Genomic DNA, 15,769 nt, shown 5'->3' with positions numbered 1-15,769 from the left:
ACATTTAGACATTTGCAATTGTGTTTTTGGTCATTAATTATCCTTCCATCAACATCTTCCTTTTACTATTTGATAAAAGCTTGCAAATTGATGTGTGGTTGCTAACATGTACACTAGCAACATTACAATACATGAAATGAAAACAAACCAAACAAAGAGGATCAAATCACCTAAATGGAGGGAAATAAAGCTATATTTTTTCCAAAGAATTGCCATTAAAGGCTGTAATGTGTTCAGGCAGTGTTTCCCAAACACTGAGCTGTGGCACATTAGTGTGAGATCATCAGGTCACAAAACATTTTACACAATTATCAGAAGATTACTCATTTTTGAAAAAATAATGTATTTTGTCCATCCATCTACATCAGCAACATACCTTGACAATGTTCGACAATTGCTCATCCACTATAAGGGCACAATTAAGTTGTGTAGCCATACAAGAGTAGTAGGAGTAACGTTGTGTTCGATTTGACAGGCCCAGACTTCAAGCCAAGTTTGAGGCAATGAAGTGAAACAATAACTGCAGTACAAGACTCTCACCACTTGGTGTCAGTAATGCACCATTTATGTGGCGTTAGGCTGCAGACTAAATGAGGGAAATAAGTTGATTGCTGTTTCTTTTTATCCAACATCAACACCACAATGTGTGCTACAATTAGAACTTCAAGAAACATTTGGATCGTTTCGAATCAAAGTGACTTGACTCTTACAGCATGAGAAGGCCACAGTTCCATCCTGACGTGACCTCTACAAGCAGCAGCCATTTGACGATGAGGTAACGGAGTCCCGCGTCGGCGTTCAGCCGCTGAGCGGGTGCAGGTCCACTTTAACCTTCTCGCCGTTGCTCATCATGCCGATAGTGGGGTAGAAGCCTCCTACCGGTAAGGCCACCTCCCTACGCCCCACCACCTTTCCATTGCGGGTGAAGAACACCTGTCGCAAGAGGACAGCAGAAGGACAAATGAAGAGCGCTGCACCAAAGGAGCTCCCGGCTTAGCGCGGTCTTGGCATCGTCTCCACCGTGACCTTAGTTCCCTCATGTCTTCCCCCTCCTCGTCGTCATCGTCATTGCTCGCGTACAAGTCGTTCTGAACTGGCTGGGCTGCGGCAATATTTCCAGGTCCCAGTCGTCCGCATCATCTAAACAAGGTCGTGGGGAGAAAGACGGACAGTTAAATAGGATGTGTGGCGTGACCGTCAGATGAAGCTTCAGGCGACTCGCCTCCGCCCTCATGGCTGAAGTCTCGTGGAAACATGATGCCGCAGCCCATGAGGTCTCCTTCGAAGCAACGTGGGCCGAGGCGTCGCCGACACCGCTGCCCTGGAACAACTTGCCGTCATCTACAAATGAAATCTGGGGTTACCTCACTGCGTCACAATGTCCAGTTTTTACCCGCTGACAAATAATGAATTATCAATTTTGAATACTCACCAGCGTGATACGCAATGGAGCCTCTGCTCCAACCTGGATGTCTGTTTTTAGGATAATCCTGTGGGATAAAATTCAAAGTTCAGTCAAGTAAGCATTCAAATATATTTGTCTCTTTGGCCCTCTTTGAGCCTGGTTTACTTGAGGTCTTCACAGATGTGGAAGCTGATCTATTAAGAAGAGATAAAAAGCTCTGCATCAAATCCTTCAACTCTTCATGCCGTGCTGCAGGCTGACATTTTCGCGTATTGGCAAATTTGCAGAAGACAGACAGCAGAAGCTTCTAGTTTATGTCAGTGAGCACTTGAGCGCTCTCTAGCTTTTGCCTTCAACTCTTCAACTTGTGCACTTAACAGGGTGGTTGTTTTTAAAAGTCATATAAACATTTTGCTTCCAAATGCTTTTGACATGATCAGCCTTGACTTTCCCTCCCTGTGGAAGGAGATGCTGACATGCGTCACAAGCTTGACCGATCAGACTGGCATGACGGTTCTTCTTGTCCTGGACTTGGACATTACAAAACATACGCGCAGTGAAAGAAAACGAACTCAAATTAGAGGCAGGTTCTCTGGAGTAAAGATTGATTCATTTTCCTCCAAAGAGAACATGGAAATAAAACCGTTGTGGAAGGACTGAGTAAATAACAAATTCTTACCCTGACAGGAGAAAAAGGATACCTCTGTTTTGATTATTAGCTCAAAAGGAACGAGCGAAGAAAAAAAAAAACAAAAAAAAAACCTTTCGAAAAACCACAGACGTGCTGGGAAAAACAATTCCAGGAAAAGCGATCAGGAAAACGACAGCTCTATTTTCCGATGTCGCGACACGCCCGCGCACATCAATGCCAGAAGGACTCAGAAGGAGATTAGAGAAGGCGCGAAGCTCAACATGGATGGGCCACCTCCCAGGCTGCGAGTGGCGTTGCACACAGCTGGCACAAAGCAAAGAGCGAGCGTGTCAGTGAGCCGCCGCAAAGTGAAAACAATGAGCACATGGCAGAAGATCTCCACATCGGAGGCCCGCTTCTTCTCTAATGTGTTATTCCAATGACACAACTGCTCGATCATGTGTAAAACATTCAACGGGTCTTCGTTCCCTTTCCAGAATGTGAATCATTTGCAATCAAACGACACCTAACTAACTTTCCTCCACTGTGACTACACTCTTCTCCTTAATGAGGCAGATTAGCATCTAAGTGGAACAACCCAACCCGCCTCGGACGGAAACGCAGATGTGAGGGCACAATGAGATAATATTTATTCTTTCCCTCCCTCATCCATCATCACGTCGACTGGAAACAATGAAAACATGTGGAAGGGAGGCCCCGGACCCTCACGCTGACGGCCTCGTACCTTGCGCGCCAGGCCCAGGGCGATGTAACACTTCTCGCCGGCGTCCGTGATCTCCAGCTCGTAGTAGTGGAAGCGCGTGTTGAGGGGCCGAAGGGCCTGAGCCAAGCCCACGTCCACGATGCTCTTCCCTTTGCCCGTGTACTCCAGCAGCTGAGGGAAGAACACGCTCATGTTAGCACTTCAAATATACACTTGATGAAATGTCCCAAAACACGTCATAATGCTACGAATAGAAAAAAAAGACGAGTTTAACCACTGACTTTATTACTTGTACTTACTACACTACCAACAAGAGACAACAAACTAATTGAGTAATGAACTTTTGCAGATAAAAAGTGACACTATATGTAAAGAAATAGGACCTGATAAGCTTCCAAGTTCAAGCCCTGCATAACTTGAGGCTATTAGGAGAGAAGCCGTTTGTTTGTTTTTCTCCCAACAGGTTTCCTGAGAACCGTAGAAAGGAATTTAGCCGTCACATGTTGACGTAGAAAAGAATGACTTTAATAAAATGATAGGGGGCTAATTTGTAGAAATCACGCATGAAGAAAAGGTGTTGCAGACGTCAAAGTATTTGCTGGTGCCTGGAGGGTGATTGGGCTGCGATTCTCTCTTTGCTTCCTGTAATTGAGCTCACATTTAATGTGCCTCAGCATCTGAGTCAGACACCAACACTGCAGTCTGGACGTCTCCAAAATGGGTGGGGTTGGTAAAATGGAGGAAGGTCAACGACCTCTCCAGAGTATTAATTTGACTGTATCATACGAATTTGCCATCACTTACTTCTGATTTGGCTTTTCTCCGCTATATTGACTCAGTAATATTGTCATTTAAAAGTGGGAACTTGAATTCAAAATGTATTACAGGGAAATGAAACAATTTGCGTTCCCCAAATTTTATTGCTCCAAAGCCTTTATTTCCTATTGTAAAAAATACGTCCTCAGCCATAAAAAATCCATATTAACGTTCTTCTGCACTTTCGGTACTTACAGTGCCAGACACTCTAATGTCATGGAGGCGGCCCCAGTCGTCTTCATGGCTGTCCACTATCATCAGACCGTCATCCTCCTCCATCCTCCATTCGGCGTGCAGGTCCAGCAGCACTTCCTCGCCCAGCGAATGCATTCCTACAGCAGGGTAGAGAGCCTCGGCCGCCGGCACGTCCAATCTGCCAACCTGCACACGTATTGAAATATTTTTCAAAATCAGGAATGAGGAAGTCAAAAAACCAGAACCAAAGATGTTCACAGTGTACTTACTTCTTTACCATTCTTGGTAAAAAACACAGTCAACTGTCCATCATCAGATTCCAGGGAGATTCCGCAGCCGATCGATCTCCTCTGCAGCATTTGGACCAAACTGTTGTCCGACAGTGTTGCCGTTGTACAGTCTGAAGGAAAATGAGTCTTCACATTAGGTCAAGCGTCAGCAGATTTTGGGACAGCTTTTTTTTCCTTTTCATTAATCAGCCAATTAATTGGTTATCCCGATTTGAATCCTGCTAAATCAGCCCCCCAAATTCCTTCCAGTTCGGGACCTATTTTATACATCTCTCAGCAATAATATGATAATACTCGTTTCAGAAATGAATCATGAACACACAACTAAAAAAATACAGAGATGGAGAGACAAATTTATATGATTGCTTGGGCCACTAAACATGCAGATAAGGTCTACTAATGTAAAGGCACCAGCAAGCAGATTGTGCTGTTCATTTTTCTCCGTTGCCACCGCTGTGAGACTTTTTAAGGGGAAGTGTGAGACACAAAGATTGAATATGCATTAATTCACAGCGCATACCAAAGCAAATGTGTACGAAAAAATGTTGCGCAGTAAGTGTCACGCGTATGTTTATAGGTCAAAGTTCCTTTAAGTTCCCTCAATGCAAGACAGACATAACTGCAATTTTTTACGCGCCTTAACGTGACCACGAATCATGCTGCGCATACCTCGAAGAAAAAAAAAATTGTCACACGTACTTGCCATCATCTGCATGGAAAGCCACAGAATTTGGCAGCCAGCCCGGCTGATGGTCCAGCTTGTAGAGCTGAGGCACTAAACCGACAGCAATCATGCCCCTCACTCCTGTATCCACGATTGTTACCTAGAAGAAGCCACAGTAAGTCAGGAAAAATATGATCTTGAAAAATGCCGTGTTAAAACTGAGGCGATTCAACGGAACCCATGTAAGCAGACGCGGGCGATTTTCTCACTTATATCTTTTTAATTCCATTTTCCCCAACTTGTGAGATGTTCACCTTACATCAAAACTAGTGACAGAGTAGGTAGAAACCGGCCTGTGCCATGTGACGTGACTCCTACGTGGAAGCGAACACGCTCGCTGGAGCTCTGCTGGCAGACGGAGGGTGAGCAGAAAGAGGAAACTTCAATTTCTTTCCCATGACCTCAACAGATACCTCAAAGATCCCTCGAGACTGAGAAGGGATTTTTTTTTTCTTTCTTTCCAAAACTGTCAGATGGCCCATAAATACTGACATCAGATCTACGAGGAGGTCGCGTCGCTGATTAAGCCCCCAACCCGGCTGACGCAGATGGCTTCTTCCTTCCCTTGGTTACTGCGCCTCCCACATTGTGAGTCATAAGAAAGAATCACATGCAAGCAGAAAAGGTTAAAAGGTGTGGTTAGCGTATCGCTACACGGTAGACCGGCTTGGCGTGGGTGGGTGGGTGTGCTCGGCAAGTTTCAACATGGTTTCTTCTGCCACTGAAAATGAGCATCTAGAGTCCAATAAATCAAAGGTGGGGTGACCTCCGAAGTTGAGTCCTCAATAAGAATGTTTCTGGAGACATTTTCTTGTCTGCCCAATGTAAAAGACTCTTTTGAGGACAAAGGAGAAAAGTGGAGATAAAACTAGCAACATTGTGTTGACTTTGGAGGCTTCTTTGCGGCTGGCGCATTATTTGGCTCAGTGACACGAAATGCAAACGCACTAAAGTGTGGAAGCGAGTTACACAGTAGCACGCTGGCCACAATGGTCAGCAATCAGCTGCCATGCTCCATGTCGGCAGAAGCACGTACTCCGTCACGAGTTGAATTTGTCATCGAGCACGCGGCCAAAAAATATCATCTGGATCCAGTCAGAATCTTTCACGCTTCAAATTATTATGGCCAAATTGACGCAACGAGGAGCTTCTCACTTGATAAACAGCCATGTCAGGAGACATTATTTAAGCTCATAAAAAAAAACAATGTTGGTAAGCTTCAGTGGGATCACATCATGGGCCTGGATTGAAGAAGAAAAAAAAAAAGGAAAGTAAAACAAGGAGCCTCCTAAAATTATTACAACTTGGAATATTGTTCAATTCTTAGAAGGCAGTCATTCTCCAGTACGGACAGCAAGCACAAATGTGAAATGAGAAAGAACCCATGCAGTGGAACAATAATTGATTAATTGATTGTTCTGTAGAATTGATGTTTGATTAGTTGTGTCTTTCAGAATTTGAGGCAAAAATAACTACTTGGCTGTGAACGAGTGTTTGTGAATTACTAATTCAAGCTGCGGCCACATTGCAGTGACAAGAGGGTGTGCACATTTGTGCAACCACATTAAACACAGTTGTTTGTTGTTACTTCCTCTTCCAAAAAGGTTTTAAAAATTGCAAGTTATATAGGTCACAATAATAGTGAAAAGTATTTAGAATTTATGTTGGTCTCATTTCAACAGGGGTGTGTAAACTTTTCAATATCAGCCGTATAGCTAGTATATATAAACTTAAACTGTTCTTGCTTGACACAATTTAAGCAATATGAAGACATTATATAATCTGACAATATATTTCATCGTTTATTGCTTGACAAATCTATCTGGGAAAGCGAATCAAATATTTTAGTGGAAAAGATACTTGGAAGGTGATTTGATGTGTTCAGATCGACAAAAAATTTGATGTAGTCCACGCACACACCCTGACTCATAAATTTTTCAAGGCCAGCGACTAAGATTCCGACGTGGCAAGTGAGGCTGAGGTAAGTTGACGTTGCGAAACAGAATGTTCTTTGTTTTATAAAGACATATTGTCCTGTTCTAATCAGACCGCTGCCATGGCAACGGGCACGCTCATGTTCAGAGCTTGGTCTGAGCAAACACGTCCGTGGGCTCGGGTAAAAATGTTCAAAGATTGATGCCAAAGGCAAACAAATAAAAGGTGAACCGCATCATTGAAGGGGCTGGATGCGACCTTGGATGATGTATTCACATCACTTCCGACGCTTGCGAGCTTAGCGCTAAGAAAATGTATTGATTTCTTAATTATGATGACTCATGCAGGTGGAGACACACAAGCAATACCCAAGGTCTTCTCCACATAAAACTCTGTCTTGGATCTACACAATTTACAGATGATTTCCATTAAAGATTACGTTCTATACTATAAATTTGCAGACGAGGGAGTGGGGGGGGGGAAAAAACTGACGGTTCGGAACCCGCGCCCATTCATGAAAAAAATAACAGACAATTCCGGACAGCTCATTGTTATAAAAAAAAAAAAAAAAGGGCATCATCGGACGAGCTACCTCATGTGTAGGTGTCGAGAGGAAAATGTGACAGTTTGTGGAACACACCTCTCACCGGGGGCGATTGCACTTCTACCCTCAACTTCCCCAACTGATTCACTGACAGCACTTCCTTGACCCAGACTCGAAATCAAGGCGGATATGTCGACTTTCAGCGCAGATGGATGGAGCCCGCGGGCCAGCAGCGCTACAAAGCAGAAAGCTCTTTCTACCGAACACACCCCAGAGACGCTAATTATGGGCCTAACACCCCACCGCAATTGCAGCCAATTTTTTCGTCGTTTGTCAGAAGAGCACCGTCAACACACCCCATTACATACCTACACAGAGGAGGCGTTGTCACGAGCCCATAATTATGACTTCATATTATTGTACAATACCTGCCACCAAGACCTTGGCAAAGCCAAAGCAGCAGAAAACGGGAAAGTTGTAATAAAAGTCGACAGTCGAAAAAATAATTTGAAGGGGAACTGTGTATTTCTATGCATTGTTTGGTGAACATTTTTCATCACAGACAGCAAATAAATTGAAAACACAGCAGAGAAATCAACGTATTCAATTCAAGTGGACTCGTTGACTTTTTTTCTAGCATGACTTTGACGCTTACCTCAAAGTAGCGATTTCTTTTTGATAATGGCCTCGCCGCCACAAAACAGCCGACTTCATCCGAGTTTCCTTGGTACCTGCGCGGAGTTTACAAAAACAAAAAGAACTCTTTGACGTGTGAAATAAAACAAATGCATGATGGGACAAACCAAAAATGGCATTCTTATAATGAAAGTGGAAGTAATCAGTGCAGAAGCACGTTGACATTACCTCAGCACGTCGCCATCCCTTAGCATTCTTTTCAGACGCTCTCGGTAGCGGACTGGTCGTACTTCACGAATTTCTCGTATTCGCCTTCTCCAGTTCAAAAAGCGATAATGGAGGTTGATGTCGTCCATTTGTGAGAATCATCACAATCTGAAGAGCAAAGAAACAAATGGGGTTATTTGAATAGTGTCCATCCACTTTCTATACCACTTGTTTGGTAATGGTTGTGGGAAGCTAGTCTATCCCTGCTGTTCTGCTTGGCCTAGTCATCATCTCATAATGAGGCAGACAAACATTAACATTGTCACTGAGTGGAAATTGAACCCTTACCGCCTTGCATTGGAAGAACAGGTGATGCTGTTCATGTTATAAAAGTAGCACTGTGTGAGGCTAACACATAAAAAAACATTGTATATAAGTAGTTCAGTAATTATACATGATATGATGACACATAATAGCTCTGACAAGTCCATTAGAAGACAAGACTAGACTTCAAGAAAGCATTTAAACAGATTTGGAAAGTAGATCAAAAAGAGGTAACTATAGTCAGTAGGAGAACATGTTAGTGCATAGTTCAACAACCAACGCAAACACACAGGGCTTGATTTTACAAAGTCAGAAAAGTGGTTACGATTAAACTTTTTTGAGCACTGTTTAATAGTTATGTAATCAGAAAACTAGAGATACGGGACAAAAAGTTTCTATGAGTGTTTTATTTTAGGCACGACAACGCATATTTGAATCGATCGAATACAAACTATTAACTGGACGCAAACAAATGCGTTACAAACGCGTGGTAACATTGCAACTAAATGACAAGTGATCAATAATATATCATTCAAATCGTTGCAATATGTCCAGCGAGTAAAACGACACTTTCGTTTACATATTTACGACGTCAGTAAACGCACCACAAGAGTCACCAAAACGACACAGTTGGCCGGCTAACTGCTATTCTTCCACTCTGAGTGAATAAAAACGCTGACAACCCATCGATCCCTTAGTTTGAAGTCAAATCTATTATATTCCCGCTTTCGTATTCTACTTTCTTACTCTTTGACAAGCCGTAACTCGATGTTCTTCAGACTTTCTTCCGATTTGGAGCGGCTGAAGTCTTTCACTTCGTGTCCACTGTCCAACCGGTGCTGCCGGAAGTTCCGCCTCTGCAGCCAATCAGATCAGCGGACTAGAAAACGGACGCGTGATTATTTTGTACGTGCGTGTTCAAGGCGCGTGTAACTGCGCCAGAAGTGTAAATGCGTTGTTTAAAAGGACAATGCGACCAAATTAATAATAATAATAATAATAATAATAATAATATACATTGGCAGTACTAATAATTGTGGCGCAGATGATTTGAATTATTTCTTGATGTGGGATTTTTTTCAGGGGGAAAAAAAATACACTTGAAATTAAAGTTGAATTTTCCTCTTTTTTATTTCGATCCTATATTACTTACAAAAATAGATACTAAAGAATACATCAATCTCTTTTTTTGTTTTGTTTTCTAGGTGAAAAAATAACCGACAAAATTCAACTGAGCAAATGACAATATTGAAACGATGGTGTCACTGCTGATTCGTGTTGGAATAGAAAACAACTATACTTCAAGATGACAGACAGCAAATGGTATGAGCGTGTATGTGTGTGTGTGCGTGTATGTGTGTGTGACAAGGAGAAATGGGGTGTGCTCAGCTGTGTGGAAATGAGAGGGAAAACTAGCATTCTTCATCATGCACCCTCCCATACCTCTCCTCTCTGGTTTGGCCCTTTAAAAGCTGCTGCCAGTGCTATCTGTCAGCCTCATTATCACCATTTCTTGGCTTGAGCAAATTGCTATCCAGCTTTCGAAGCACGGTAGGAATAAACGTAGAAGCTTTGGAAGTCCTCGGAGAAAACAAGCGTCAACAAATCAAGGCCCTGGACAACTTTCAAGTGCGAGATGCTTCTGTGTGTGAACGTGCTTGGGCTGCTTTTCCTGCAGCCACTTCTTTCCAGCTCAAGGCCGCTAACTACACCATCCAGAGGATGTCCCGGCTGCAAAGGAAAGCCTTCGCAAATCTACATGCTGGCAGATTTGAATGGCACTGCTCTGACCGTTGGTGAGCCATGTGGGGTCTACACACTGAGCTGTGCCAGCGGTCTGCGTTGTGCACCTGTGCCGAATGACCCCCGGCCCCTCCGCACCCTGCTGGAGGGCAGGGGCGTCTGCAGCAACATTAGCGTCATCAGCTGGACGGAGAGGAACCAGAGCGCAGGTAATGTTTCCGGCTTGGCGCCTGGATGAAAATGTTAATGGTTGTGCATGCATCACAAACTACTAGTTTAGGTTCTAAAGTCTTCTCTTGTCTACTGGGTAGATTTTTGTTTACCAACAGTGTTTTTAATGCACTCATTATAATACCAAAATAGCAGCACTTTTCATTACAACTCACCAGACATTTTTGTAATAAGTGATTTTAGGTGTGAACACATTCGCTAGTCTATTATGTTGTGTTTCTACCTTTAGATCCCGCACCTACCGAGAATCCGGCGGAGGTAACTATTATCTTCACTAATAATTATACACTCTGGAGACCATTAATGATTAGTCATACTTCCTCTCCACTGACAGGCCCCATGTCGAAAGCTGCTAACCACACTTATCAGAGGCCTTGATAGCCATTTATTCAAGTCCCATCATGATATCTACATGCCCAACTGTGACAAACGTGGCTTCTTCAGAAAGAAGCAGGTGAGTTGTACTATAGATTGTGTAACATGAATGTTTGCATTTGCACATCTAGAATATTGTTTTGTTTGTGCGCAGTGTTGGTCCTCTCGAGGGAAACAACGCGGTCAGTGCTGGTGTGTGGATGAGAGTGGCATGCCGGTGACATCACAAAAACATAAAGGCTTGACTTGCTGAAGAGGGTCAATGTTGAACTAAAGAAAGAACAGCATGGGCAGATGATAAAGGACGTCTCGATAGGAATTCCATGTCTGGTGTCAAGTGTAACTCAAACCATTGGCGCCCTCTAGGGAACATACAATGAACTGTTTTGATCAGTCACTTCTGCATAAAAAGACCTCCAGACACATTTTGCATATCCTGCCAAATGTTCTATGTTGAAAACATATCCTATGTTTATCATTTACCACTTATCAAGTGTAATGTTTGTTCCGTTGGGTAAATTGCTTTCTTTGTCTGCACATATCATTTCCCATTGGATATTTATACAAGATGAGTATTTCTTACACTACTGCTATTGTGTACAATATCTATTTGTGATCTTATTTATGTTCTTTTTACTATTATTTATGGTATTTGTATTCATTAATAATGATTAAGGCATTAGCTAATGCTAATTAGCAGGTTCAAGAGAAAAACAACAACATGGGGTTTGGAAGATAACTGATGAGGATATTTTATGTTTATTTTTTTGTGTTACTATGAGCATAGGTGTATAGTGTACCACTGGGATGGTACCCTCAAGTAACAAACCTTTTGTATTCTTGTAACTTGACTTATATGTAGTAATACTAATAATATATTTAATAATCATATTTTAATAAATTAGTAGTAGTAGTAGGAGTAGTATCATTATTATTATTATTATTATTATTATTACAGTAACAGTTTGGAAAGATAGCTGAGCCATTAGAGTACCCTGTACCTTGAGGTACAACAACAGTATACATCCTTGTATATACTATGATTGTATTATTAGCGCCATGTTAAAATGTATTTTTTGTTTGTTTGTTTGTTTGTTTGTTGTTGTGATTTTGTTTGTTCATCAACATTCCATATTTTTACGTTTCATTGTCATCAAATGTCATATATGTTATTTTCAGATGTCTTTACTTATTTGACCATCAGTAACTTAATTAAAGTTATGAAAATGTGACTGCTGTTATCAGGACGTTTTGTTAAGAATTGCGTGACATTCAAATACACGTAAATCCAAGTTTTCAAAGATTTTCCTTTAGTTTTACAAAATTAATTCTAAGCATGATTCAAGGAAAATTCCGTAACTATATTGGTATTTCGTTAGTAAATCGAGCATGCCCGCAGCAAAATGTCTGTTGAGTAGCCCGAACCAAATCTTTTCAATAACAGGTGGATGTTACGTCACAGCGCTACCAACCTGCAACAAGAAGTCGATCCATCCACAACTTCACATCCAGCCCACTTTTGCAAATTGCAAGGACACGGCGCGAGGTGACCGCTGCACACTGACAAAGAGAGTCTTGCATCACGCCAAAGTGCTCTCCAATGTCCTCTCCGAGCGCAGCACGCGTCCCTCACAAGCGGAAGACCAAGAAGAAGCACTTCGTGCAGCAGAAAGTGGAAGTGTTCCGAGCAGGGGAGCCCGTGTCCAGCGTGCTCATGTGGGGGGTCAACCACTCGGTGCGTATGTGGTCGAGAGCCGCTTGCCTGTGTGCGTGTGCGTAATACCTATGTGTCCAAAGTAATACTCATAACTAAATAGCTAAGCTACAGGATAGTTGACTAATTGCGTAAAAAACAAGACCGGTTCAAAATGAAAGTAAATATTCAACTCTCTTACGTAAGTACAGTACCTGTAAAAGTTTTTAAAAAAAAGTGCAAAATCTGAAATGTACTGAGATGAAATTTACTGTCAATTAATTACTTTAGTAGAAAACAACTTTGCCACGTCTACACACAAATTTAAAGCGAGACAGACATCACAGGGCACTCCCAGCATGTCTACGAATGTTAACTGGACAAACAAGTTAACCACTGCACAGATAGCTGAAAATAATACGTATTTGTAAGTCTCAGCATTGACTAAATATGTGTGCAGATCAACGACCTGAGCCAGGTGCCCGTGCCGGTTATGCTCCTTCCGGATGACTTCCGAGCCAACAGCAAAGTCAAAGTCAACCACCACCTCTTCAACAAGTACGTATGTCCTCTCTTCCCCCTTTCGTGTGATTGTTTTCATCCCATAACACCGCTTCGGCATCACTTCACAATCAAACTATTTACCATCAAGCACCTCAGAACGAGTAACAAAAACAACCGAGAGAGTTTCTCCATCATTCAGAGAAGTACAACATGCCTCAAGTCTGGAAAAATGAGTAGCTTTAAATAATCCTTTAATCCAGTCAAGAATCCAGGTTGTGTAACAGTCTGGGGAAGAACAACAAAATGTGTTTTGTCGTGTGATGTTACCCCAGAGAAATTTGTACTTACTCTCTTTCTTTTTGTGCGCTTTGCTTTTCAGAGAGAATCTGCCAGGTCAGTTTAAATTCAAAGAGTACTGTCCGCAAGTCTTCAGGAACCTGCGTGAGCGCTTTGGCATTGAGGACCAGGATTTCCAGGTACAGGGTTTCCAGCATCGCCTCTAAATTTCCATGCTTTGGTCAGGTGTGGAATTTGCATTTCTGTGCCTCTCAGAACATATAAGAACGATGTGATGCACTCTCAGGTTCAATCACGCAGGAAATCCGTAATATATTTCCCAATTGTCCTGTTTGCAGCGATTTGCATTTCAGTCAAAAACATTTGCATGTTAAAGAGCGCTATGTAAAAGGGATACGTTTTCATCAACAGGTGTCTCTGGCGCGCAGTCCGCCCCTCAAAGACCAGGAGGGAAGATGCGAAGGCCTGCTGTTGACCTCATATGACCGCACTTTGGCGGTCAAAGAAATCTCAAGCGGGGAGGTGGCCGAGATGCACAACTTCCTTTTGGAGTATCACCAGGTGATGAGCACACTGAAGCTACTTTTATCCGCTAGCTAAATGCGGCCACTTACACGATATTCCACTGCGCTTTTCTTCCCATGCAGTATGTTGTCACCTCTCACGGCTCGACGCTGCTCCCGCAGTTCCTGGCTATGTACAGAGTCACGGTTGAGAGTGAAGATACCTACCTGTTGGTCATGAGGAACATGTTCAGCCACAGATTGCATGTACACAAGAAGTACGACCTCAAGGTAAAATGCGTACGCTTCGCTAAGATCCATTCACAGTAAGTTTACAACTGTTGTACTCGTCAAAATGTAAGCCCTGATGCAAGGTGTGGAGATCCGCTAAAATATTAGACGCATCATTAATTTAAAGTCAGCGATGAGCCAACAGCTCGGTGAAGTTACGTGCGAGTCAGGCCTCCGCTCTAATTGAGCTGCAGTCGGATGAGAAATGTTGTGTGGTCTTTGATTTTCTCAGGGCTCCCTGGTGTCTCGAGTAGCAACTTTGAAAGAGAAGGTGAGCTTCGCATGAAAGGACGTGTGAGAACTGATTGAAATTCATGCATAGGTGATGAACTCGTCTTATTCTGTAGCATTAATAATGACAGCGTGCTCCATGGTTGCAGTCGGCTCGCGGTGGCGTACTCCAGACTGCTCGATTAGATATGAGTGACTGAGTATGAAGCAAAGTGGGTTTTTTTTTTTAACATTGAAGGCACGAATTTTTTTTTTTTAACAATTCATATACATTATTGTTCAACTGTCCATAGCCATATGACCCCCATAGCTATTTTAAATTATTTTAAAATACAGTCATTTTTTTGTACTTTATTATTATTATTATATATTATTATTCTATATTGTGTATGAAATCCACTATAAATAAAACTGCCTTGCCTTTGCAGGTCAAGGAGCTTCCCACCTATAAAGACATGGATTTTATGAACAACATGCAAAAGATTTACGTGTGTGATGAAGTGAAGGAGAGTGTCATGGGCAAGCTTAACAGAGATATTGAGGTAAGAGTTTAAGGCTCCACCTTAATGAATGACAGCTTAGTGCGAGAATGCCCTCTTCCTGCAGTTCCTGGTGCGTATGAAGATCATGGACTACAGCCTCTTGCTGGGTATCCATGATGTGGAGAAGGCTGAGCGGGAGGAGGAGGAGTTCGAGTCGTCCGATGGTGAAGAAGAGCAAGATGAAAGCAGCCAATCTGCGCTTCCATGCTCCACCTCACCTGAAGGCATCGCTGGCTACATGAACTCCTTCAAGCCCATGGGCCCGGGGGAGTTCGACCCATACGTGGACGTGTACGCTATCGAGAGCGCTGTAGGTGAGACCCGAGGGGGCTTTTTGCCCCTTTTAAAATGACGTTACGCCGGCCCTGGGCGCATGAGATCATACATGGAGATGAAACGCAATCACCAAAGGCTGAAATGCTGAGCCTCCTTCACTTCCGTGTAGGCGCACCGCGGAGGGAAGTGTATTTCATGGGTCTGATTGATGTGCTGACGCAGTACGACACCAAGAAGAAAGCGGCTCACGCGGCCAAGGCTGTCAAACACGGGGTGAGCATCAGTGTCGTGGAAAGCAACTGCTGCTACTTATTTATACTTACAAATCTGTCTGTTTTCGTGTAGGCGGGAGCAGAAATCTCCACAGTTCATCCGGAGCAGTATGCGAAGCGTTTCAAGGAGTTCATCGCAAAGATATTTGCCTAGGAGAACCAAGATTCATCATTTCACACATATTGAAGTGAGTGCGGAGCCTTAAAAAAAAAAAAAAGACTTAAATTAGATTTTCCTAAATGAACTAATTTTAAAAAAAAGACAATCTTTAAATCTGCTGTTGAAAGGTGAAAGGCACATGCAATCACAAGGCACATGAAGGAAAACATTAACACAACAGTCTTAATTGAACCTAACATGGTTGTTTTTGGATCCTGGA

General features: G+C 42.7%; 3 protein-coding genes across 3 annotated transcripts; 2 read left to right on the top strand and 1 right to left on the bottom strand.

The window, feature by feature from the left end:
• Nucleotides 1-323: 323 nt before the first annotated feature.
• Nucleotides 324-9,172, bottom strand: spryd3 (SPRY domain containing 3). The gene is given in 15 exon segments (XM_037252235.1): nt 324-933; nt 1,021-1,040; nt 1,043-1,096; nt 1,099-1,140; nt 1,223-1,300; nt 1,303-1,341; nt 1,433-1,490; nt 2,782-2,931; nt 3,772-3,957; nt 4,041-4,119; nt 4,121-4,171; nt 4,761-4,885; nt 7,920-7,995; nt 8,129-8,275; nt 9,037-9,172. Coding segments are annotated over 14 exon segments (1,221 nt in total). The 5' UTR covers nt 8,257-8,275; nt 9,037-9,172; the 3' UTR covers nt 324-798.
• A 490-nt stretch (nt 9,173-9,662) lies between these two features.
• LOC119123065 (insulin-like growth factor-binding protein 3) lies at nt 9,663-12,017 on the top strand. Its single transcript, XM_037251856.1, has 4 exons — nt 9,663-10,383; nt 10,635-10,663; nt 10,740-10,859; nt 10,935-12,017. The coding sequence occupies exons 1-4, from the start codon at nt 10,068-10,070 to the stop codon at nt 11,031-11,033; spliced, it is 564 nt and encodes a 187-aa protein (XP_037107751.1). The 5' UTR covers nt 9,663-10,067; the 3' UTR covers nt 11,034-12,017.
• A 218-nt stretch (nt 12,018-12,235) lies between these two features.
• LOC119123064 (phosphatidylinositol 5-phosphate 4-kinase type-2 gamma-like) lies at nt 12,236-15,650 on the top strand. Its single transcript, XM_037251855.1, has 10 exons — nt 12,236-12,515; nt 12,934-13,031; nt 13,357-13,453; nt 13,686-13,835; nt 13,922-14,068; nt 14,301-14,339; nt 14,728-14,841; nt 14,906-15,155; nt 15,287-15,390; nt 15,463-15,650. Exons 1-10 carry the CDS (start codon nt 12,381-12,383, stop codon nt 15,541-15,543), a joined length of 1,215 nt encoding a protein of 404 aa, XP_037107750.1. The 5' UTR covers nt 12,236-12,380; the 3' UTR covers nt 15,544-15,650.
• Nucleotides 15,651-15,769: the final 119 nt, after the last annotated feature.

Source organism: Syngnathus acus, chromosome 5 (genome assembly GCF_901709675.1).
Source record: "Syngnathus acus chromosome 5, fSynAcu1.2, whole genome shotgun sequence".
NCBI lineage: Eukaryota > Metazoa > Chordata > Actinopteri > Syngnathiformes > Syngnathidae > Syngnathus > Syngnathus acus.
The sequence above is the reverse complement of the archived record's forward strand: the minus strand, read 5'-3'. Positions and strand labels throughout refer to the sequence as shown.

Coding starts and splice junctions, on each gene's coding strand:
- LOC119123065 (XM_037251856.1), top strand. CDS start 10,068: ATGCTTCTGTGTGTGAACGTGCTTGGGCTGCTTTTCCTGCAGCCACTT. Junction 10,664..10,739: donor CTACCGAGAATCCGGCGGAG/GTAACTATTATC, acceptor CTCCACTGACAG/GCCCCATGTCGAAAGCTGCT. Junction 10,860..10,934: donor GCTTCTTCAGAAAGAAGCAG/GTGAGTTGTACT, acceptor GTTTGTGCGCAG/TGTTGGTCCTCTCGAGGGAA.
- LOC119123064 (XM_037251855.1), top strand. CDS start 12,381: ATGTCCTCTCCGAGCGCAGCACGCGTCCCTCACAAGCGGAAGACCAAG. Junction 14,842..14,905: donor AGCTTAACAGAGATATTGAG/GTAAGAGTTTAA, acceptor CTCTTCCTGCAG/TTCCTGGTGCGTATGAAGAT. Junction 15,156..15,286: donor CGCTATCGAGAGCGCTGTAG/GTGAGACCCGAG, acceptor ACTTCCGTGTAG/GCGCACCGCGGAGGGAAGTG.